Consider the following 24,083-nt stretch of genomic DNA (forward strand, 5'->3'; position numbering starts at 1 on the left):
AGTTCGTTTTTAAACGTAACCTGAGTAACAGTTGACAGATTTGGTGGCAAGGGGGTGGGACAGGGAGTTTTGCAGTGGTGGTGATGGGATTGCACAGTCAGACAGGAGGAGGTCCTGCCATTTCACGATCTAACCTCCTCCTACATCGTGCACCGACCTAGCTGTTGCCTGGATATTTTAAGCACAATTTTAGCACAGGCTGAGACAAACTAGATAATATGAAATACCTTGGCAGTGAAGCAAGTCTTAACCTGATGACAAAAAGATGTAAACTTCCTGTCAATTAAAACTGTGGAGAGATCCACTATAAAACTCTGAAAAACTCTCTTTTAATATTTCCCCATTGTTATACAAACATCTGTGCCTTCTTGATACGTTTACACTACAGAGTGCCCTCGATTTTTGCTGGGGATGCGTTCCAAGACCGCCCGCGAAAATCGAATTTCCTTGAAGTAGAGATGCGGAAGTAAATACACTATTTTTGGCTATGAACAGTATCACAAGCCATCCCTTAACATTTTAAACCCCTAAATTACCAATTCCCATTCCCTCACCATTGAATAAGACACTTATTAATCCTGATATTTATAAACATAATTATTTTTTAACAATAATAATTATTTTTTTGTGATAACAATGCTGATTGGCCGAGATTTCAGCCAATTAGCAATGGCAGATGAAAGTTTGCTGATGATGTTTGTCGTCATTGGACGGGAAAAACCATGGTATAGAAAAAAACCCACAAAGTATTTTTTAATTAATATTTTTTTGAAAAACCGTGGTATAGGCTATTCGCGAAGTTCGAACCCGCGAAAATCAAGGGAACACTGTATAGATAGAGTGTCAAACTCAAATCGTCACAGTGGTGACATATCGGAACTTCCCCCCCCCTTGGTTAAACCGGGAGTGGGTGTGCCCAGCATGTGATGCGTGCTGCCCATGGATTGGAAGTTTGATAGCCTTGCTATAGATAGACTCAGATTGATTTATTTAGTATTTAATAATCCTGGGAAAATTAATTGTATGAGCAGCATATAGACTTGGCATCTATAGCCAAATTTTCAGCATGTTTGCCAAATTACAGTTCTTTGAAAGAAATTAAAGGTTAAGTCTCTCTCGAGTCAAACTCTTAGTGACTATAGGGACTTGTCCATATTGTTTTCTTGGCAATGTGGACATTTTCTTGTCCAGTAATTTGCAATGGCTTTCTTCTCATATACCTTGCAATTGATTGGTTGTAATTCTATGCCATTCTCCTGCAAAACAATTGAGTTGCACTTTGCCATTAATTTCCATAGAACATTTAAAGTAACACTAGCATGGATGCATGTGTAACCATTTAGTGTGTGGTATCGGAACCTAATTAATGTGTTTTATGACATAAACCAGAAATAAATTATGACTCAACATAATCCATGAACTGATCCTACTCTTTATTCGATAACTCTACACATAGGTTTTATTCACAGCCTTGATTCTCCTAATAGTCTTTACCTATCAGGCTTTACAGGCAGTCCCCAACTTTCAGTCACAATTGAGACCAGGATTTCTATTGTTATGTGGGACATTTGTTAAGTGAGCTTTGCCCTATTTTCTTTGTGTTGTTAAATGAATCACTGCAGTTGATACATTATTAACCTGATTGTTGGGTGAATCTGGCTTCCCCATTGATTTTGCTTGTCAGAAGGTCGCAAAAGGGGATCAGATGACCCCGGGCCACTTGCAACGGTCATAAGTATGAAGCAGTTGCCAAGCATCTGAATTTTGATCTGAATTCTACAGAGGAATCATTGAATCTGTCATCTGTACCTCTATAACTGTCTGGTTTGGTTCTGCAACCCAACAAGAACGACACAGACTTCAGAGGAGAATCAGAACTGCAGAAAAAACAATTGCTGCCAACCTGTCTTCCACTGAGGACCTGTACACGAGAGAGCAGTGAAAATATTTACTAACCCTTCACATCCTGGACATAAACTGTTTCAACTCCTACCCTCAAAACATCGCTACAGAGCACAGCACACCAAGACAACTAGACATAAGGAGAGTTTTTTCCCGAACGCCATTACTCTACTAAACAAATAATTTCCTCAACACTGTCAAACTATTTACTAAGTCTGCACATCTATTTCTACCAGTTTTTTCTCATCATTCCTATCATCTTTTTCCTCCAACTTAGGACTGTATGACTAACTTGGTGCTTGTATCCTAGATTTTTCTTAATATTGATTGTTTCTTCCTTGCTTATTTGACCCCTATGACAATCATTAAGTGTTGTACCTCATGACTCTTGACAAATATATCTTTTCTTTTATGTACACTGAGAGCATATGCACCAAGACAAATTCCTTGTGTGTCCACTCACACCTGGCCAATAAAGAATTTTATTCTATTCTATGATCATGGGGATGCTGCAAAAGCTGTAATTCTGTAAAACCGCCCTAAGTAATTTTTTTCCAATGCTCTTGTTTTCTGTTTAAAACCCGAGATGAAACTAGGTCAAACTAAGAATGCGTTCATGATAAGGACAACAATAACTGAACAAACAGGAAGAAGAGAGGGGGGGGGGAAACCAAAAGGAGGAGAGAGAAGAAATGAATTCAGACATCGATGATCCAGCTTTCAGCCACACTTCAGGAGCTGGTGCTCTTTTTAGTTGCACTGATTCCATCTGTGCCTACTTAGAATTGTGCTTGCTTGCTTCCTACCTAGAGAAAAACTGTGTAGGGATCAGTTACCAGTGTTTCTGAGCCCTCGGGTCTTCTTGTGGCTACAGGTAGTCCTCGGCTTACGAGCAGTCATTCACTGATCGGTTGAAGTTACGATGGACTTCCCTAAGGCTACTTATAGCTCAAATTCCTCCTGTTGTCACATGACCACAATTTACATCGCTTTTTATTAGAGTTTATTGCAGAAAAATTAATTTCCAGAAGCACACGCAGATGACTCATTCAGCTGGATTCATAAACTTCTTTATAAACACAGTAATATTGTGTGTGTATGTGTGTGCATGTGTAGGTTTTGGTGTGTTTGGGTTTTTTCCCCATGTAAGATCGACCTTACATGGGGAAAAACCTGAATACACCAAACTTACAAACATATATCCATGAAAATGTACGAAAACAAATACATACACAAACACATTTATAATACCATTAGCAGATTATTTCTTCAAGCAGGAGTTAGTTTCATTTCAACCGAGCAGACAAGCACAGAATACAGAATACAGAGTGGACAGAGTGCAGAATGGACACAGAGGGCAGAGTGAACTGAGCCACTCCCAGCCTTCCAGTTTCAGTTTCGATTCTCTGCATAGATTCAGAAGTAGTTAGCTCCCATTGGCTGACTTAATTGCTATGCCTATTCATTGGCCAACCTTGTTAACATGGCTCTCCCAGTTCATGAATAGCTTAACATTTTTTTGCTGGAAGCTGGCATTTATTTCTGGTTTCTGGCCAAAAATGTGCATTGCCAGCAAAGGATTGGCAGAACAACCATGGTGTTTGCTTAACAACCATGGTGATTTACTTAATGACTGCTATAGTGGAGGAATTTTTAATGATCACAATGTAGCATAAAATATTGGCGTTTCAACTTGCCTTAACCAAAGTTTGGTGGGAATGGGACAACTTGCTATGGCCAACCCACCATGGCCAACTCACCACGGGACAGCTGGTCACAGCCAACTGACTACATGACAATTCGCCATGGCCTACTCGCCAGGGGACAACTCAATGTGGGACAATCTAACAATTCTATTTAATTATTTAAAATTAATAAAAAATATTTTAATTTTTGTCATTCATTTTTTTATCCTGTTACTCCTTTTGCATCTTTTCTTTAATGATTCTATTCCACCATTTCTTTGATACTAGGGTAACACTTGTCCCGTTGCATGTTGCCCTGTGGCGAGATGTCCACGGTGAGTTGTTCTGCAGCAAGTTGGCTGTGGCGAGTTAGCTGTGTTGAGTTGGCTTGGCAAATTGATCACAAGGAGCTGGCTGTGGCGAATTGCCATAGACCCATGTTTGGCTCACACAACTCAAGAATCCCCTCAATTCCCCATTTGCTAGAGATGTCAGTTCAAGGCTGCCTCGGAATTAAACTGGTCCTGAAAGGAAATTTCCCTTCTACCTGAACTTGGTTGGAACAGAAAGGTGTTGAGAATAAATAGAAAATGTTGAAGATGTGTCCTCAGCAAAAGTAGAATAGAATGGAATGGAATAGAATAGAATAGAATTTTTAATGGTCAAGTGTGATTGGACACACAGGGAATTTGTCCTTGGTGAATATGCTTTCGGTGTACATAAAAGAAAAGATAAGCTCATCAAGAATCATAAGAGACAACACTTACTGATAGCCCAGGTACATACAGTATATACTGCTTCATAGTGCTCTCCCCCAGCGGTGGGCTATGAGCCGGAATGCTAAATTGTGCTTGCCACCATGGCTTGTAAGTTCTTGCGGGACCAGCGTGCTTTTGCTGCTGCACCTGTGGAGGAAGCAAAATCGTGCATGGAACCGCAGATGTGCCCATGTGTCTGTGAGGTTTTCGTGCTTCCGCCCATGCTGAAACACAGGTGCACCTGTGGCTCCATGCGTGATTTTGCTTCCTCCACAGGTGCAGTAGCAAAATCATGCTAGTCCCGCAAGAACGTACGAGCCGTGGCAGCGAGCACAATTTAGCGTTCCGGCTTGTAGCCCACCACTGCTGTCCCCGGTGCTTGCAAACAATCCCCACACTGCCTCCCTGTGCCTGTGTGTGCACATACATGCACAATGCCCGCCACGCATACGCATAGGCCTCACTGAAGCCTCCGGACTCCTGAAGTGTGAAGACGGTTAAAAACAGCCAACTGGAAGGGTCCGTTGGGCCCCTTTTTGCTGTCCAAGAGTGAAAATGGTTGAAAAGAAGGCTTGTTAATGGTTTTCCTAAAGTTGGTAAGGTCAGAGCCACCTGGATCTCCAGAGGGAATGATACTCCACGGGAAAGGAGTTGCTACAGAGTTATGAGGCAACACTTTGAGATACCCACTTGAGGTAGCCAATCACTCAGTATGTCTCTGGAAGAATATGTGGAAGGGCACACACCATCAGAATTTCTCTAAGATGGTTTATCTGCCCTTCTCCCACAGAATCTCCTAATATAAAATAATACAAAGCCAAGATAACTGTAAGGTGTATTTGGTACAGTGGTGTAGGCACCAGGCTAGAACCCTGGGGCAGCAGCGAGTTCTAGTTCGGCCTTAGATACAAAGCCATCTGGATGTCCTTGGGTCAGTCATTTTCTCTCTCGGCCTCTCAGCTTTAGGAAGCAGGCCAGGGCAAATCACTTCTGAACAAGTCACTTGACAAATCCCTTTGCCAAGAAAACTGTAGGGGCTCATCCAGGCAGCTGCCAAGAGTCAAAAACTGGCTTAAAAGCATGGGCATGTACACACACACACACACACACACACAAGCATACACACATAAACCACCCTTTAGGTAAATGTTGCCCTCTGTTTTCCCCCCAACTCTCTGCTAAATCCTTAATTTAGGGTAGTGAGATTGGATGGGGGTTTACCTAAGCATTTACCTAAGGCTCTGATTCTGAGAAAAAATTGTTCCAGAGTATAGGGAAGGTAGTAGAGTCCATAAGTGGACTTACGGTAAGTCCTTAAGGGAAGCAAGGAGAAATTTTTGAATTGACCAATGCAGGGTAACTGGACAGTAAGCTGCCAAACCCCTTTTCAACATCCTTATTTTTCTGCCATGAGGAAAAACAGGGTTCCTTCATCTGAAACTTGAAGATACATCTCAATATGTTATTAAAGCATTATGCAAAAGTATTCTCCCATCTCCGGATCAAAAGTCGAGCTCTGCTTTCCTCCGCTGTCTCTTTTTGGACAATGTAGAGAGTGGTTCTTGGATGGGTGAGTCCTGGGAGTTCCAGGGCTGAAAGTTGGGGTTGGAGAAAATCTGCAAAGAAAGCAACTTTGATATTGATAATACCATCAAAAACTGTATGGAAATAGACTAACAATGAAAATACAAGAAAAGGCAAGGAAGACATAGAATATTATAAATTATGGGTGAAATTTTATGATTGGATAGAAAAAGAATATACATAGAAAATCAAACTAGAATGATTATAAAAGAAGAAAATGAAGAATGAATGGTGGTAGACGCAGATGACAAAATTAGGTTTTGGGGTGGTAGCATTAGATAAGTAGCAAATGCCTAAAATAAAGAATTGTATGTAGAGAAATGATTAAAAATAACAAATTTAGAAGAGACACTGACAGTTTTAAAGTGTATGGGAACAAGTTATGAGTCTGTTAAACAAGAGATGAACTAGGATAAGAGTCACTCAGGGACAGTTAAAGAAGGGGAAAGAGGAAGTAGAAAGGTGAAGGGCGAATAGAAGGAGTGGAAAGAAGTAGAAAGGGGGAGAGAAGGGGTAAGAACATAGAGGGAAGAGATAGAGAAAGAGGGATGGGAGGGTAAAAAAATTAAGAATAACAGACAGTTGAACAGAAATATAAAATAGGTGCAAAATAGGATATTGATTTAAAAATGATTGATAAAAATGTATAATTGTGTATATTGCTGTGAGCCACCCCGAGTCTAAGGAGAGGGGCGGCATATAAATTTAATGAATGAATGAATGAATGAATAAATGAATGAATAAATAAATAAATAATATTACATACACCATTATACTCCGAGTCCTCGGAGAGGAGCAGTATATATTGTAAACCAAATAAATAAATAAATAAATGATAAATAGATAATTAATAATAATAATAATAATAATAATAATAATAATACATACACCATTATACTCCGAGTCCTCGGAGAGGAGCAGTATATAAACCAAATAAATAAATAAATAGGTAGGTAGGTAGGTAGGTAGGTAGGTAGATAAATAAATAAATAAAATTATTATCGATATATTCTAAGGTATATGTATTGATATATATATATGAAACTTGTGGAGAAAAAATAAAAATTATTTTGAAAAACTGCATGGAAAATGTCGGAATCCTCGGAGAAGGGTGGCATACAAATCCAATTAATAAACAATAATAATAAATTAATAAAGCATATAAAAAAAGAATTGAGGTAGACTCGCATGCAATGTAAATTAAAGTCAGTTGCCCCTGCCAGCAAACAAGCGTCTCTAAGGTTGGAGAAAGTGTATACCAACTCTGTCTAACTCTGTTTCATCTGGCTAAAGGATTAAAGATGGGACGCTTGTGAACTCTAGTGGAGAAGTCCAGCGGCTACAAGGATAGGGAAGTATTCACCAAGTATAGATGGGCTGTTCCTTCGCAAGCCTTGACAATAACAATAAAGCCTTCAACAACCATAGGCATCAAGACAGGCATCCCCTTCTTGAAAAGAGCCCGGAAATGGAATTATCTTCACCCCAGCAATTAGAAGTGTGCTCAGATAGACCCTAGATTAAAAAGGATTGGATGGATTGTGGCCGTGTGCATTACTTTAATTGTAAGTAAAATATCATGTCATTTCCATTTGTGTGCTTTATACCTGCTGCTACGCGTTGTCTTAAAAAGGAGAAAAAGAAACGAAAACATACTGGAAGTAAACGAACACGTAATCTCAACGGAAGCCGCTTTGCCTTTTAAAAGTCACTTAACTCTTTTAAGATGAACCCCGACAGCAACAACGCAGGTTTGTTTTGATTTAGCACGTTGTACAAACAAAGCCAACGTGGGTCTGCCAATGGCTTGCAGCTTCCAGTGACATATACGAATATACTCAGAGTAACGGTGGCGTGGAAAGAGGAAGGAAGGAGAGAGGGCATAGAACAGGAGTCCTCAAACTTGGCAATTTTAAGACTTGTGGACTTCAACTCTTAGAATTCTCTAGCCAGCTATGCTGCCTTGGGGAATTCTGGTGGTTGAAGTCCACAAGTCTTAAAATTTCCAAGTTTGAAGACCTCTGGCATAGAAGATAGTTTGGAGAGATGGAGAGAGTAGGAGGGGAGTAAGAGAAAGATGAATACAGACTGGTAACTTATTGATATGATAGAGAAGTTTTATATTGTTGAATGGATGCATGTTTGTGAATCAAGAATTTTACAATTGTTTTTATAGTTTTATACTGCTGTATAAACATACTACTGTACTTTATATATAGTACTGAATGTGTATGGAGATGGGCAGCATACAAGTCCGAGGACCCGGATTGTGGAGGCAATATGCTATTGCTAACATGTTGTAAGCCGTCCTGAGTCTAAGGAGAAGCGCGGCTTACAACATGTTAGCAATAGCAAACAAACAAACAAACAAATAAATAAAGTCACAGTAATAAATAAATGTTGATATGAATATAAAAGAGATCAGCTGGAAAGATGTAATAATATATGTCATGGATATGTTTGTATGGTATATGCATCGATAAAGCTATTTTTTTTTAAAAAAAAAGATTAAACAAGAATATAATCAGAGTTATTACCACCAAGTAAATGGTTCTGGATTGCAACTGGAAGGTAAGAACAGACTGATAATATTCGGGAGCGCGATGATCACTTTATTCCCAAAAGGACGTATCGTTTTCTTGGACTAAAAGATCAAGGCATTAATGGAACATTAGCTGGCAAAATAAACAGCGATTTCGCTGCAGCCTTATACACAAACAACAGTAGTCGCCCACTTAGGTTTTCTAATAATATACATATACATATTCATATACGCATATTTCTGTTGCTACTTTTCCGCCCTGCTTTGCATTGTGGGAAAAGTAGTTTAATCGCGCTGTTGCCCGGGTCTGCACACAGTAAGAACTACACTTCCCAGGAGCTGTGAGTCCCGCCAGTCTTCCACGTGCGACAACTGCGGATTAACCCCGGTCAATAGGTCTGTAAATCCAGAGCCTGCAGCGGGGGGGAAACTCTCGCCAGTAGTAGGAGTGGGACTCGCGTCCCCTTCAGAAAGCAGAGCCGATGGATTAAGAGAGCGAGGTAAGGCAGAGGCAGAGCACCGTGGAGGGCCGTCGGGGAAGGGGGCGGTTTAGGCTGGCGGAGAATACCCTCTGGCTATCTGGAAACCGCAGGGCAGCTAAGGATCTTATCTTCTTAAGGAGGGAGGAAGGGAGGGTGCGTGGGAACGGTGATAACTTGCTGTATACAGAATAACAGGGTGCACTTGCACTGTGGGATTATAGTGCAAAACACGTGCACAGGAATTTAGTTTATCACGTTTGCATCCCCGCTAATGATTCACACTACATGTATTTCTGTGATAGAGAAGATATGCAGGGAATCGAAGCATCTTAATTGGTCCTGAGTGCACAGCGGTAATCTTATTGGGAAACGAAGATTAGGAAAAGGCAAGTGATTGTATTCAAAGTTTTATCACATTGGGGGGGGGGGGGATCTTATGAATTATATTTAATTATCCATTTATGCCTCTTACATTAAAAAAAAAGTTGGATAAAAGTGTATATCAAAGGCAACTACGTTGAAATGTTTAAAAAACAATTAGGCATCATTCAACAGTTATTCCATACAGCAAGTTCATCTGAAGGCCCCACTTCTTCAAATGCAGCCAATGTTATATTTTAAGAACGCTTAATAATAAAATAATGCAAACATCTAAGAGCAATTCATGGCTGAAAAGCCTAGCTAAATTAGGAGGCTTTACCCGTTCTAGACAGTCTAGAAAACCTGAAGTTGTCCTTGCCTGTAACAGTCTGAAACATAAGATTTATTCCTCCTTACATTTAAGATTGTGGTGTCACATTGTTGGACTGTAGTTGCAGTGTATGCATGAGAAAGTTAGAATATTTAATCTTTGGATTGCCACATGATCTGTTATTGCTGCAACAGGCTATTTTGTCCACCGATCTGTGTGCTCTGTTGGGAAAAGGCCAGAATAAGTGTTTACTGTGCACTGCCTTTTGTACAGAATGTGGAAGACTAATACTGATTTGCTTTATGATTTTGGACAATAATACACAGTTGCATATAGGTCCACTTAGGAGTCTGACAAGAACTGCTTGGTATAGAATTGCCATATGATTGTGCTAGCAGTCACATGGACAGTATGAAGACCTCCGGTTGTTAATGTACTCCAGATCTCTTAGTATCTCATCATTGGCCCTGCTAAGTCAGGAAAACGGGAGTTACAGTTCAACAACTTTTAAGTCACACATTTTTTAACCTTTGAGCTAGAAAATTGTTGGACTGAGACAAAGGCCGAGAGTCCTATTTTAGATACCGAAGGTTGAGACAATACTGTAATTGAGAAGGCAAGGCCAAGTTAAAACATTTATGTTTAACAGTGAGTGATTTTTTTTATTACAATAAATACGTTAAATTTGAATTCTGACTGAGTAAACTTCATAACTTGGTTGCAATAAGCATAGGGGTGCAAGCAATCACTCATAAATGATACTAGGATTAATTGGGGTTAAGCCACTTCTAATGACTTGGCAGGTGGTGACTAGTTGACTGTTGCCTTTGTGTTTATCACTTTCCAGAAGCTGCCCCATAAACCTTATCTAGATGTCTGGTTCCCGGCTGGGTACATGTTCACTAGGCAAAGTTTATGTAACTGTTTATTTCAGATATTTAAGCTAGAAATCCTGTAGGACAAATGACATGATTCTGAATCTGGCAAAAAGTTAGCAGGGAGGCAGGAGTTGATTTCCAGGATACAGTTTATGAATAGAATTGAATTCTTTCTTGGCCAAGTGTGATTGGGCCCAGAAGGAATTTGTCTTTGGTGCATATGCTCTCAGTGTACATTAAAGAAAAGATACATTTGTCAAGAATCATTAGGTACAACACTTAATGATTGTCATACGGAACAAATAAGCAATCAGGAAACAATATTAATATAAATTGTAAGGATAGAAGCAACAAGTTACAGTCATATAGTCATAAGTGGGAGGAGATGGGTGATAGGAACAATGAGAAAACTAATAGTAATAGTAATGCAGCCTTAGTAAATAGTTTGACTGTGTTGAGGGAATTATTTGTTTAGCAGAGTGATGGTGTTTGAGAAAAAACTGTCCTTGTGTCTAATTATCTTGGTGTGCAGTGGTCTATAGATTTGAGGGTAGAATTTTAAACAATTTATGTCCAGGATGCGAGGGGTCAGTAAATACTTTCATGGCCCTCTTTTATTTTTTCTATAGTTATAGAAAAAAAAATTGGAATTACATGGGATTATAATTACAGATAAAAAAAGAATTTTAAAGTTAAAAATAACCCACCAACACAGATGAATTTCCAGAGGGAATATGGAAAACTGAATAGACAAAATGAACATCTTGTATGTTATGGGAAAACATTTTTTATTATTTTACCAATTTTAGAGACATCTGCAAGGATGGGAACTCAGAAAATTCAAAATGACAGCTGTGACTGTGCAATTAACTCTTTGTTATATTTTATGTGTACAGGTAGTCCTCAATTTACAACCACAATTGAATCCAAAATCTCTGCTGCTAAGCAAGGAATGAAGCCATGTTATTAAGGAACCATGCCCCATTTTATGACTTTTCTGTCATGGTTGTTAAGCAAATCACTACGGTTAAGTGAATCATAGGGTTGTTAAATAACTCTGTTTTTCTTCATTGACTAGGAAGTTTGCAAATGACAATCCTAGGAGCTGGGGTGCTACAACTATTGTAAATTCAGGTTGCCCAGTACCTGAAATTTGAACGCATGACTGTGGGATGCCACAATGGTTCTAAGTATGAGAACTGGTCATGTTACTTTTTTCACTGCTGTTGTAACTTTGAACGCTCATTAAACAAATTGTTGTAAGTTGAAGACTACCTGGCTCTTATATGTGTGTGATGCACCCATAAAAGGGGTGCCATACACATATACACACATAAACTTCAGCAAAATACTGACCCAGGCACAGAAGCGGCTCTAATTGTTTCACACATTAGAATTGAAAAGGAAATCCAAATGATCAAACTGTAGCCAAAGAAACAGTAAAACCCTAAAAACACTTGAGGGGAAAAGGAAACAAAATTCAATTACAGTCATAAGATCCACAGCATCACATGGAAATAGCTCACAACCCATCCTCCTTCAGGGATTAATGGCTGCTGCCAGAAGGAAGTCTTGTTCCTTGGTGGCTACCAACTGATTTGAATACTAGGCAATCATAGTCAGTTGGTTAGGTCATGTAGGAGAAAATTTATTTATTTATTTATTTATTTTATTAGATTTGTATGCTGCCCCTTTCCATAGACTCGGGGTGGCTCACAACAGCAACAGAACAATTCATAACAAATCTAATAATTTAAAAACATTTTTTAAAAACCCCATTATTAACATACATACAAACATACCATACATAAATTGTGTAGGCCCAAAGGAGATATCTCAATTCCCCCATGCCTGGCGGCAAAGGTGGATTTTAAGGAGTTTACGGAAGGCAAGGAGGGTGGGGGCAGTTCTAATCTCCATGGGGAGCTGGTTCCAGAGAGTCGGGGCCGCTACAGAGAAGGCTCTTCCCTTGGGACCCGCCAAACAACATTGTTCAGTCGACGGGACCCGGAGAAGGCCAACTGTATGGGACCTAATCGGTCACTGGGATTCGTGCGGTCCTGGAGATATTCTGGTCCGGTGCCATGAAGGGCTTTATAGGTCATAACCAACACTTTGAATTGTGACCGGAAATTGATCGGCAACCAATGCAAACTGCGGAGTGTTGGTGTGACATGGGCATACCTGGGGAAGCCCAAGATTGCTCTCACAGCTGCATTCTACACGATGGCGTTGGAGAAGAATGGCTTCTGCTTTGAGTGGAACCAGTAACAATAGCAACAGCATTTAGACTTATATACCCCTTCACAGTGCTTTACAATCCCTCTCTAAGTCTCTAAGAGACTAAGCATATTGCCCCCCAACAATCTGGCTCCTCATTTTACCTACCTTGAAACAAACTGGCATTCAGAACAGTTAATATTGGAAGGGTCTTGTGTACTCTGGAAAAATGAATTTCATACATCAAGTGCATCAAGTTGGGGTAACTAAGTTATAGTGACTGCCAGAATAGAAGGGCCTTAGAATTGCCCTGCTTAATTGTTTAAAAAAAGTAGTTAGTGTGGATTACAAATTGAAGTAGGATAGTCAAGTAGTTTAAATCTGTTTTTTTAGCAACCTATTTTCCGAGTGCTCTGCATTATTGGAGGCGAGTGACTCAGTTACGCTGAGAGTTAAAAGTTCAGTTGGAAGTTAATGGTCAAGTTATCAATGTAGGTGATAGTTCTTATCCTTTTGAGAAGGAGTTTCCTGATCTATGCATGTTTGTTCTGAGTCTCCAAGAACCTTCATGTGTATTTGGGTGGAGAAAGACCAAGTGCCTTCAATTCAATTATTATTATTATTATTATTATTATTATTATTATTATTATTATTATTATTATTATTATTAATTAGATTTGTATGCCGCCCCTCTCCGCAGACACCCATTGTTTTAATTTTACAGCAATTCGGAATTTTTTATCTAACTTAGAATAACATCATTAGACACTATTCAGATTTATCCATTTATAAGAATCAATGAAGCTTGTTAGTGATGAAAAAATCAAAGACCTGTTAATTCCAGTAGGGTACTATCAAGTTCAAGTCTACACAGTATTTTTATTTAAAGCCTGTTTTAATGGCTATTGAAGGAGACCAGTTCGCTGTCCTCTACAGAAAAATGTCTTGAAAAGATTAACAGCATATTTGGCAACATATTTGTTCTGCTTTTATAAGTGTGTTGAGTTAGATTAACCCATGAAGGTTGGCATAGGATTTCAGACTAGAACAAAAATCCTGTACTTGTTTACTTTGGCATTAAGCCTCATTTATATCAGTTAATGGTGAGTATGTAATGTAAACTCTCCTTCAGGTCAAAGTCAACCTCTGGAGACTTCATATAGGTGACATCTGTCTAGCTTTCTTGGAAACAGTATAGAAGTTGGCTTACCAGTGTTTCCTGCTGGGGTGTTTTGAAAACTTCCCAGTCTAGTTTATAGCCTGGTGGTTCTTCATCCATGTATTATAAGCAAGCCTAACTTTGGTTAGCTCTGCAAGCCAAAATCTAGTTGGGTGTTCATTACAAAAAAATACTAATAAAATAGCATAGATTGTATCTGTTGGTATCTTCTTTCACATATAATTAAATGTCTATGGAGATTCTTAGTCATCCGTGCCTCAAAGATGCTTTTTTCAAAAGGAAACTGGACTTCATTTTTTCCTTAAGGAAGATGTTTTGCTTCTCATCCAAGAAGCTTCTTCAGTTTTGACTAGATGGTTTGGGGTAATTCACAGGTACAAATTTCAGACACACACACGTTTGAAAATTCAAAACAATGTTCTTTATAATGAAAATTCACATAAACTAAGCCCTCTTTTGGTATAGCAAAGAGCACTGGTCTCCAACCAAACTGGTAATCTGTACAAGTCCCTTATCAGTTCTGTGATACTTAGTTTGCAGCTGTGAGGCAATTCACAGTCCTTTTTCTTTCACAAAGTGAAACACACTTTCCTCTGGTTTAGTTTCAAAGCGGGAAAAAATCAGCACACAAAAGGTCAAACGCAGCAAAGCAGGCACAAAACAACGATCAGATAATCCTCCACAATGGTCAAACCCACAGGCTGCTATTTATAGCAGCCTCACTAATTACCACAGCCCCACCCAACCACAGGTGGCCTCATTTTCTTTGATAATAATCTCTCAGTTGTTGCCTATGCATCGCTCTCCGCATGCGTGGCTGTATCATTAACTCTTGTTCTGAATCCAAGGAGGAGCTAGATAATTGATCTCCTTCTGAGCTGTCTGCCCCACTCTCCTCCTCCCTGTCACTCATGTCTTCTTGGTCAGAGGAGCCTTCATCAGCAGATTCCACCGGGGGCAAAACAGGCCTGCAGCATGTGGATGTCTCCCCCACATCCACAGTCCTTGGGGCAGGAGTTTGGCCAGAGCTAACCACAACAGTAGTCATCTGGTTGCTGGCACTTTCTCTCGGAGCTCTTGAGGCCACTGAAAAAGCAAAAGGTCTTCAAACAAAGTCCAGTTGCCATTTGAAACAAAAGGTCTTTTGTTTTACCCTTCTATACCCATTTTACCCTTCTGTACCCATTTTGCAAGCTATGTGTTTTTCTGGAGTACATGATACAATTATAGTACAGTTAAATTTATATAAAAACCTGCATGTGACATATTTAATTTGGAGTACAGGTAAAGGTAATCCTCAACTTACAACCACAATGGAGCCTGGAATTTCTATAGTAAATTGTGATGGTTGTGAGATCAGACATCACACACGATTGATCAGATTTTGTGGCCTTTTTCATGGTAGTCATAAAGTGAAAGCTAAAATTGTAAAGCTGTTGTGGCGGTTGTCAAGCAAATAGCACAGTCATTAAGTGATACGATGCATTCTCAGCACAGTCATTAAGTGAGACATGAGTCTTCTGCCTCGTGTATCCCAGCGATGGGTCAGGTCCCACAAAGTCGGCTTTCTTCATTTTCCATCAGCCAGGCAATGGTGCCTGGCAGGGCCTAGGGGAAGAGACTGCTCTGTGGCGGCTCCACAGATTCGTACTGTGGCGGCTCCACAGATTCGTACTGTCCCCACCCTCCCTGACCTTCTGCAAGGCCCTGAAGACTCATCTTTGGCGGCAGGCCTGGGGCCGTTGAGTGCTAATATCTAGCTCCGGCCGATGTCATGAATGGGTAATTTAATAGGATGAATGTGGATGATTTTTGCTTGTATGAATTGGGTTTTTTAGACTATTTTAACTTTAGATTTTTTACATGCTATACTTTTGTATTTTGTATTTATCCCTGTTGTGAGCTGCCCTGAGTCTATGGAGAAGGGCGCATAGAAATCTAATACATGCATACATATTAATTAATTAATTAATTAATTAATTCTAGTGGCCATTTTGTTTTTCTAGCAAAAAATCCCAATTGTGAATCACATCACGTGAATACAGGATGTTGCATCTGGCCCTAAAGGTGATCTGGTTGCCCAGTGCCAAAAGTATGGTCATGTGACTAGGCGAAATACCGCCATTGGAATGCTGTGTCACTTTTTGGGGGGAGGCGTGGAGAGTTATAATTTCAAACAATCACTAATCAACCAGTCATTAACTAAGGACTACAATATTGTGAATTACATTTGAGACCAGGATTTCCATCGTTAAGTGATGCTGTTGTAAAGCTTCATGTCACATGAGCGCATCACTTTGTGATGGTAATCCCAGTATTCTCTCTTTTTTTTAATAAATATTTTTATTGATTTTATAATATTAAAAAAACACTCACACAACATATAACCAGTGCTCAGTGATTATGCCCACCACCAGACAAACATTCATACCCCACCACCAATCGGGGGTGTTTCTTGTATAGACTATTTTAACACAAGAGCGAAATATTTATTTTCATATTATAAAGTGATTCCAACTTATTTCCTATGGCTTGGTCTCGGATCCTACTCGCGAGGTAATCCCAGTATTCTCTGTTCCATCGAGAATCAAATCCTGTCAGTCATTAGCTGGACACCACAGAAGCCACAGGCCAAGGTGAAACTGTAGCCATCTTGGGCTGCTACAGCCACCCCAGGAGCCCTGGCCACCTTGCCCTTCATGGCCCCTTGTGCTCCATTATCCCAGCTGACTATTGCCATTTTCTTGTTCCCATTTCTGGAGCCGTGCATTGCCTGATGGTTTGCGAGGCCTCCTTCCCCAGAAATGTCTTCAGGAACATGTTATCTAATCCAGTGTTTCCCAACCTTGGCAACTTGAAGATACAGTGGTACCTCATGATATGAACCCCTCGTCTTACGAACTTTTCGAGATACGAACCCGGGGTTTCAGATTTCTTTGCCTCGTCTAAAGAACCATTTCCGTCTTACGAACACAAGAGAGCTCCGTGGGCTCTCTAATTCTGTGTGCGCTAACTTACTGATGCAGGGATTCTCCTGCCTTGAGACTACCCCGATGGGATTTCTCATTCGTTTCCCCCCCCCCATTCCCTGCCGAAAATACAAAGACGGGCTGCCACTGTGTTCCCCCTGCCCCCGCCCCTTCGCCATCCCTGCCTTCCTGGACGAAGCGCTGGGGAGGGAGGAAAGCCGGACCTTCTGCTCCTCCCCAGCGCTTCGCCCAGGAAGGCAGGGACGGCGAAGGGGTGGGTGGGAGAGAACGGGAGGCTCAGGACCCTTCAGGGGCAGCAGGGCAACTTTTTTGAATAGCGCTGGGGAGGAGCAGAAGGTCCGGCTTTCCTCCTTCCCCAGGCCAGGAAGGCAGGGACGGCGAAGGGGCGGGGGGGAGAGAACGGGGGTTTCAAGACTCCTTTGGCGATGGCGGTCCGGTTTCCAGGTTTCTCATTTCTGGGCTTGCACGCATTAATCGCTTTTCCATTGATTCCTATGGGAAACATTGTTTCGTCTTACGAACTTTTCACCTTACGAACCTCCTCCTGGAACCAATTAAGTTCGTATCTTGAGATACCACTGTATTTGGACTTCAACTCCCAGAATTCCCCAGCCAGCGAATGCTGGCTGGGGAATTCTGGGAGTTGAAGTCCAGATATCTTCAAGTTGCCAAGGCTGGGAAACACTGATCTAATCCATTGTCCGCTTGCAAAACAGAAGATAGAAATGTCTTAAGTGCAAGGTGCATTTAAGAGGGGAAAAAGTAATGGATAGCAAAGACTTAATTAGCACCAGATTGCTGACCATAAATATAACATACGTAATGGTTTGTTTTTGAGGTAAAGGTGACTACAGGCATATCTCACAGATAATTGCGCATTCATCTCATACAGATTTGTGATTCCGGTGCATATTAAAAGTTATGTTTCCACTATGCTGCAGTCTACTAAGTGTGCAATAGCATTGTCTTAAAAACAGTGTGCACACATGATTTTAAAAACAACCCCCTTTATTGCTAAAAATAGGTATATTTAATTTGTAAAAAAAAATTCAAATATCAGAAGCGCAATAAAGCGAAGTACAATAAAATGAGGTACTTGTATTGACCTGGGGAATTACTTTATTTCTGTCTTGTGCAATTAAGCAGGTTTGAACTTTGCTCTGAGATGGTCACTTGTAACGTATGTACCGTTTTGAGGGCTTTTAGGAAATAAACTGACAAAGCATTAATTGCCTTGTTTAATCTAGTCTGCCACTTAAAAAAAACAGTTCTTTGGCTAAATACAGTTAATATATAGCAGCAGTGAGAAAAATTCAACTTCTCTGGATTTCAGAATTTTAGGAGGTAGCATCCGAAGGTTTCTTTTTATAAAGGAAGTTCTTGTGGCTTTTAAAGTTTGACATTCTAGGATTGGAGGAGGAGGATGCTAATATACTTGAAGAGTTGGGTAATTTTTTGGATATGTAAAGCTTTGTTGATTCTTTAGATGTTGAGCACATTATAAAGTTCTTATCAGAAATATATAATGAACTCAGATATTCATTTTCTATGGCTTTTGGGAATGGCTGCAGAAGACTAGTTGAATGGATGGATGCTGGAATGACTGAAACCTTTGTGAAACTATAAACACTCTCCTTCCAGTGTAGTCAAAAATGGTCTTTTAGGAAACAGAAATGGGCAGCAGATGAGGCTTTAAAGATTGGGAGCAAAGGGAAGTAAAATCAATGTGTACTATATTAGTAATTACTTCCTAGAAATCTCCACGTACTCAGTACTTCATGTTTTTTCCTTAAGAGATACGTTAAGATGTCTCTGAAGGAGATGGTAATAACTGAGAATGGATTTCCTGACCATGACAAGGGAGAAACATCTATACCCCTTAATTCCAGATCATATCTCCACTGCCCCGGGAGGAACAATGTGTATCTCCCCCTATGATTGTTACCCTGAACTATTTGGGAAAGGTCCATGATTGTAATGGAAGCCATGAACTCCTGAGCCACGTCTGAGGATTCGCCAAGCAATGGTAAGTTGAAATCCCCCAGCACCATAAGCCTGGGACACTTCACCGCCAACCTGGCTACCGCCTCTAGCAGCACAGGCAGGGTGTCTGTAATACAGCTAGGAGGCAAGTACGTCAACAACAAACCTAACTGAACCCTTGAGTCCAATCTCAAGGAGAGATTCACACCCAACTAACTGGGGCAGGGATCATGCGAGGACAAAGACTCTTACAATATTAACACATATTGTAGTTCAGTATCCATTAATCTGTCCTTCCTGAGCAGAAGAGTGCTTATATCTGAATAGACATAGAAAAGATGGACAGTTACCCTTGACAATTTGTTCAATGAAAGTGTGTGAGAAAGCAGCAATAAATCTTCTATTTTCTATTTTTCAGTCTTTTAAAAAAAAATTAGATGCAAATATTTTCTGCTTGTGACAGTAGGGATTTTTTCTCTTTATAGCCATATAACGTAACTCTAAAGTCCTTAAAACTTTATTAAGTAACTGAAATGTAATAATTGCAAGCTTTGGGGGTTCCTTTGGTAATAATTAAAAACTTCCCTGAGTGTGATCTTGACTATTCAGGTTGTTTTTTTAATCAAGTTTCAAGCTATTTTCCTACTAGTCACTTGTAATCTCATCAAAGAATCAAACAGCTTATGCTTAAAACAGTGTTTTTCAACCTTTTTTCTTCAGGGGAATCCTTTGGTGTCGTTAGATTTCTGGCGGAACCCTGGTTGAAAAACACTGCATTAAGTTATACATCCTGAAGTTGAAATAGAATTCTTTTATTGGCCAAGTGTGATTGGACAAACAAGGAATTTGTTTTTGGTGCATATGCTCTCAGTGTACATAAAAAAAATACATTTGTCAAGAATCATGAGGTACAACACTTAATGATTGTTATAGGGGTCAAATAAGCAATCAGGAAACAATATAAATCATAAGGATACAAGCAACTAGTTACAGTCATAGTAATAAATGGGTGATAGGAATGATGAGAAGATTAATAGTAATAATGATGAGAAGACTAATAGTAATAGTAATGCAGAATGAGAAAGTGCTGCTACTGCGTAGGGGTCTGTGGCTCGGAGTAGCAGAGAGAGGGCAAGGGAGAGAGAGAGAGGCTGCGCCACGTACCCTCACCGGGAGTGCCGGGCCTGAGCGGGGCAATAAGCTCCATTGCACCCGCTTTCCCTCCTCATTTTTTGGCAGCTGTGGGGGCTGGTGTGAGGGTCGGAGTGAAGGCAAAGCCAGAGCGGATGCCTTCCGCTCTGCCTTCCACTCCACCTTCCACTCCTCCTGCCCTCTCAAGCCCCGAGTGCGAGAGGAGTAGAGGGGCGCGCTCTCTTACAGTGCCCTGAGCAGGGAAAAGGGAGAATGAGTTGGCCGCTTGGCCGAGCGCATCAGTATATACGCAGGTGCAGGAAGGAGGCACGAAGAGGGAGCAGGAGAGAACCTTGAGCAGCCTGGCGTGCCTTGGCTCTGGACAGGGAAACTCCGTGTCGGAGGTGCTGGAGAGGCAACTGCTTCCGCCTCTTCCTCCTTGTCCTGCCACTGCAGTCCGCGCTTTGTTCCCGCTGCTGCAGTGAGGGGCTAGAGGAGTGCTGCTGCTCCTGTTGGCGCCAACACCGCCACCCCGCCACTCCTCTCCTGCTCGGTGGCTGCTACTGCTGCAGAAGTAGGCAGGATTGAAGGGGGGAACTGCCTTGCCTTGCCTTCTTATTAAGTCACGGAACCCCTGGCTAGCGCTTGTATAACCCTTGGGTTCTGTGGAACCCTGTTTGAAAAACACTGGGTTAAAATAATACAAAGGCACATCTTTGCTCTTATTTTGAGCAATGATAAATTGGATGCTGTCTTTTATTAAATTAAATCATTGGTCCATATCACTTAGTGATCCTTTTTTGTCTTTAACAGAAACTGGGGCACTCCCCTTGATTTTCTTGGCAGGCTTGTCCTGGATGCTAGAGAGAGCCTTTTGGTAGCCATGTAATGTGGCTGAAAATTCCAGTTAACCTTGAAAGACAGCTTTTTGTCCAGTGCATTACAACACCCTAACTAGAATATGATTCATCTGAGGTAAAATTGAGTGAATAAGAAATGAGAAATTCAGTTCCTGCTATATACTAATGTTCACAGATTTGGCACCAATTGACTTTCTTTGGGTTTCAAGATTAGGCAGAATACAGGTGGGAAACTACTAGGACAGTGACGGCGAACCTATGGCACGGGTGCCACAGGTGCCACACTGAGCCATATCTGCTGGCACGCGAGCTGTTGACCTAGCTCAGCTCCAATGTGCATGTGTGTGCTGGCTAGCTGATTTTTGGCTCACACAGAGGCTCTGGGATGGTGGTTTTGGCTTCCAGAGAACCTCTGGAGGGATGGGGGAGGGTGTTTTTACCCTCCCCCAGCTACAGTAAAGACTTGAGCTTGGGGAGGGCGAAACACAAGCCTACTGGGCCCACCAGAAGTTGGGAAACAGGCCATTTTTGGCCTCCAGAGGGCCTCTGGGGGGCAGGGGAAGCTATTTTTGTCCTCCCCAAACATTGAATTATGGGTGAGGGTCACACATGTGCAATAACGCACACACACACACTTTCATCACCCGAAGAAAAAAAGATTCACCACCAAGATTCACCGCTAGGATATGCAAACAATGTAAGCTGGACAGGAAAATCCAAACAAACACACACAAAAGCCAACAGAAAAGGTATTTCTGCATTGGCGAGAAAAGTGTGGATATGAACATGAAATCGCAAGATGTCAAAGTTGACTTGAACAAGTCTTTGTACTTTCTACATTGGTAATTAGTACAATACTATGATCAGAATTTAGTATGTTTATTTATTAGACTTGTATTCCGCCCTTCTCCGAAGACTCGGGGCGGCTAACCAAATGCTATTCTGCATTGTTGTGTTGAATTTGTATGTAATTCAAGTCATTCCTCCACCCTGAAGAACCCTGTATGCTCTTACATTTTTGGCTTCCTAGTCCTAGAGGTGTTGCGAAGTGTGTTTCACTGACAAAACTTCAATGTAGTACAGTGCTTCTCAATCTGGGGGTCGGGACCCCTTTGGCCATTTCCCAGTGGTCGTCCAAGACCATGGGCAAAAGACAAATTTCCCATGCTGTTAGGAACTAAAGCTTCTATTCTGATTCATATTTTTACAATCCGACCAATCAGGTGTTTACAGTGGGGGTGTCCCTCTGACCTTCCTGCCAATCAGCTTAAAGCTCTGTTGGGAGAATTGGTGCTAGACTTATGGTTGGGGGTCACCACAATGTGAAGAACTGTATTAAGGGGTCGCGGCATTAGAAAGGTTGAGAACCACTGATGTAGTAGATCAAGAAATGATGGTAACATTAGTTATTTAGCAGTCCAGCTGAATAAACTTTGCTTCACACAGTGTTCCATATTTCTTTATTTGGGTTCCCTCATTTCCCTCAAACTTCCCCCACTCCCCCGTTTTTAAAAAAGAAAAAGTAAAGAAATACTCTGATCCGGTTGACCTGAAACATTCCACTGTATCGGCCACTGGTAAAATATCAAGTAAATATTTGCTAGACCATAGAAGACATTTGTGGAAACAGCACAATTTTGTCAGGAAATATTGCTAAGCCAGCGCATTCCTGGCAAGATGAAGGTAGAGATTAGTTTGTGATCTTCTCACCAGAAAATTTTCTGAGGTGATTTTCTCTCTCTCTCTCTTTTTTACAGACACACCAATGAGGCATACCTCTGTACGTTGGAGTTTGTGCACAGCAGTGAAAAGAGAAACTGAACAGACAGTATATCCTTCATTGTGGCTTTCATTGAGAAGAATCTGTTCCTTTTCAAAGTGACCAAGGAGCTACCAGGGAATTATGGCTAAAAAAATAGAAAAACAGCCTCCTGACCCTCCACCAGACCCGCGCTGGAAGTCCCTTGTTGCCTACCTTTGTTTCTACGGCTTCATGGGCCAGATTAGACCTGGGGAGAGTTTCATCACACCCTACCTGTTGGGATCGGAGAAGAATTTCACAAGGGAACAGGTGAGGTCCTCTGACACACAAGGGACAGGTTAATTGCAGTGGTCTGAAGAACGCACCAAAATGTTGGGTGTTGAGTGGTCTTGCAAAAGACTTTCTGAGCAGCAATATTTTTGACAAAATGCTAGAAATGACTTTGTTAATGGGGTAGTGGAGAAAGGTAAAGAGTATGTTGCAACAGTGCATGGGAAGAATGATGAATCCTCATTTTTCCTCCATTTATTTTTGACTTCTCTTTTTAAATATCATATTAATTTTCTACTTTTAAAAAAGAAAGCACAATAGTAAGTACAGGAGAAAATCAAAGAAAATTAAATTAATAGTAGTACTGTATATATAGATATTAGCATTATATTAGCATTAAAGTAACTATATTTATATTATATTAATTATACACCAGACTATAATTTGTCTCGAGTATATAAATCAATACATGATTTTTTCCATTAACAAATTAATTTCATATGTACTTCAATGATTTATCATACAGACTATCTCCCCCCCCCCCCCCAATTGCAAAGTGTAGATTTTAAATCCTTTTTATTTGGCTCTTCGATCATGGGCTCATGGAGCAAAGAGGGGTGATTGGGTTAGGAACAAGCAGATCAGCGTAGACCTTTTGTGACTAAAGGCCAGCATGAGACTGAGATGGGAAGAGAATTCCACAAAGCTAGTTTGTTTCTGAGTTAAATTAGAAAATGTATGGGTATGCTTGCATTCTAATCCAACATATTAATGCAGTAATGGTAGTTATTAAAATTTACTTTGGAATAATAAAGCAGTGGGCTGACCTAACTCCCCTCCCCCAGTTAAAATAAAACTGAAAGGAATCTAAGCTTGACCTGCTGCCCGATAATCTGTTGCCCCGATAATCTGAAATGGAGACATTTTAACTTTTGATTCAGCAAATAGTTCGACAATGCAAGCTAGCCAAGTAAATGCCTAATCCAATTGCTTGAGTCAACTTCTATTACGTTCTTTCCATTCTGGATCCCTCCAGATTAATTGGACTACACTTCTTATCATTCTTAGCCAAAATGACTACCATATTTTTTGGAGTATAAAATGCACTGGATTATAAAACGCACCTAGATTTTAGAGGTGGAAAACAAGGGAAAAAGTATTCTGA

General features: G+C 40.7%; 1 protein-coding gene across 7 annotated transcripts in view; it reads left to right on the forward strand.

Annotated features, from left to right (window-relative positions):
• The first annotated feature begins 7,362 nt into the window (after positions 1-7,362).
• The window catches only part of SLC19A1 (solute carrier family 19 member 1), a 36,846-nt gene continuing 20,125 nt past the window's right edge, over positions 7,363-24,083 (forward strand). The window contains exons 1-3 of one of the 7 annotated variants that reach the window (XM_070726710.1): positions 7,363-7,498; positions 11,423-11,548; positions 22,644-22,957. In XM_070726710.1, the coding sequence (XP_070582811.1) occupies positions 22,790-22,957 (168 nt within the window). In that variant the 5' untranslated portion in view covers positions 7,363-7,498; positions 11,423-11,548; positions 22,644-22,789. Of the gene's footprint in view, positions 7,499-8,784; positions 8,972-9,255; positions 9,340-11,418; positions 11,549-18,801; positions 18,939-20,926; positions 21,002-22,643; positions 22,958-24,083 lie in introns of those variants that run through there. The other 6 variants (XM_070726692.1, XM_070726696.1, XM_070726705.1 and 3 more) reach the window with 6 other exon arrangements.

The sequence above is a fragment of the Erythrolamprus reginae genome, chromosome 1 (assembly GCF_031021105.1).
Source record: "Erythrolamprus reginae isolate rEryReg1 chromosome 1, rEryReg1.hap1, whole genome shotgun sequence".
In the NCBI taxonomy this organism is placed as follows: Eukaryota; Metazoa; Chordata; class Lepidosauria; order Squamata; family Dipsadidae; genus Erythrolamprus; species Erythrolamprus reginae.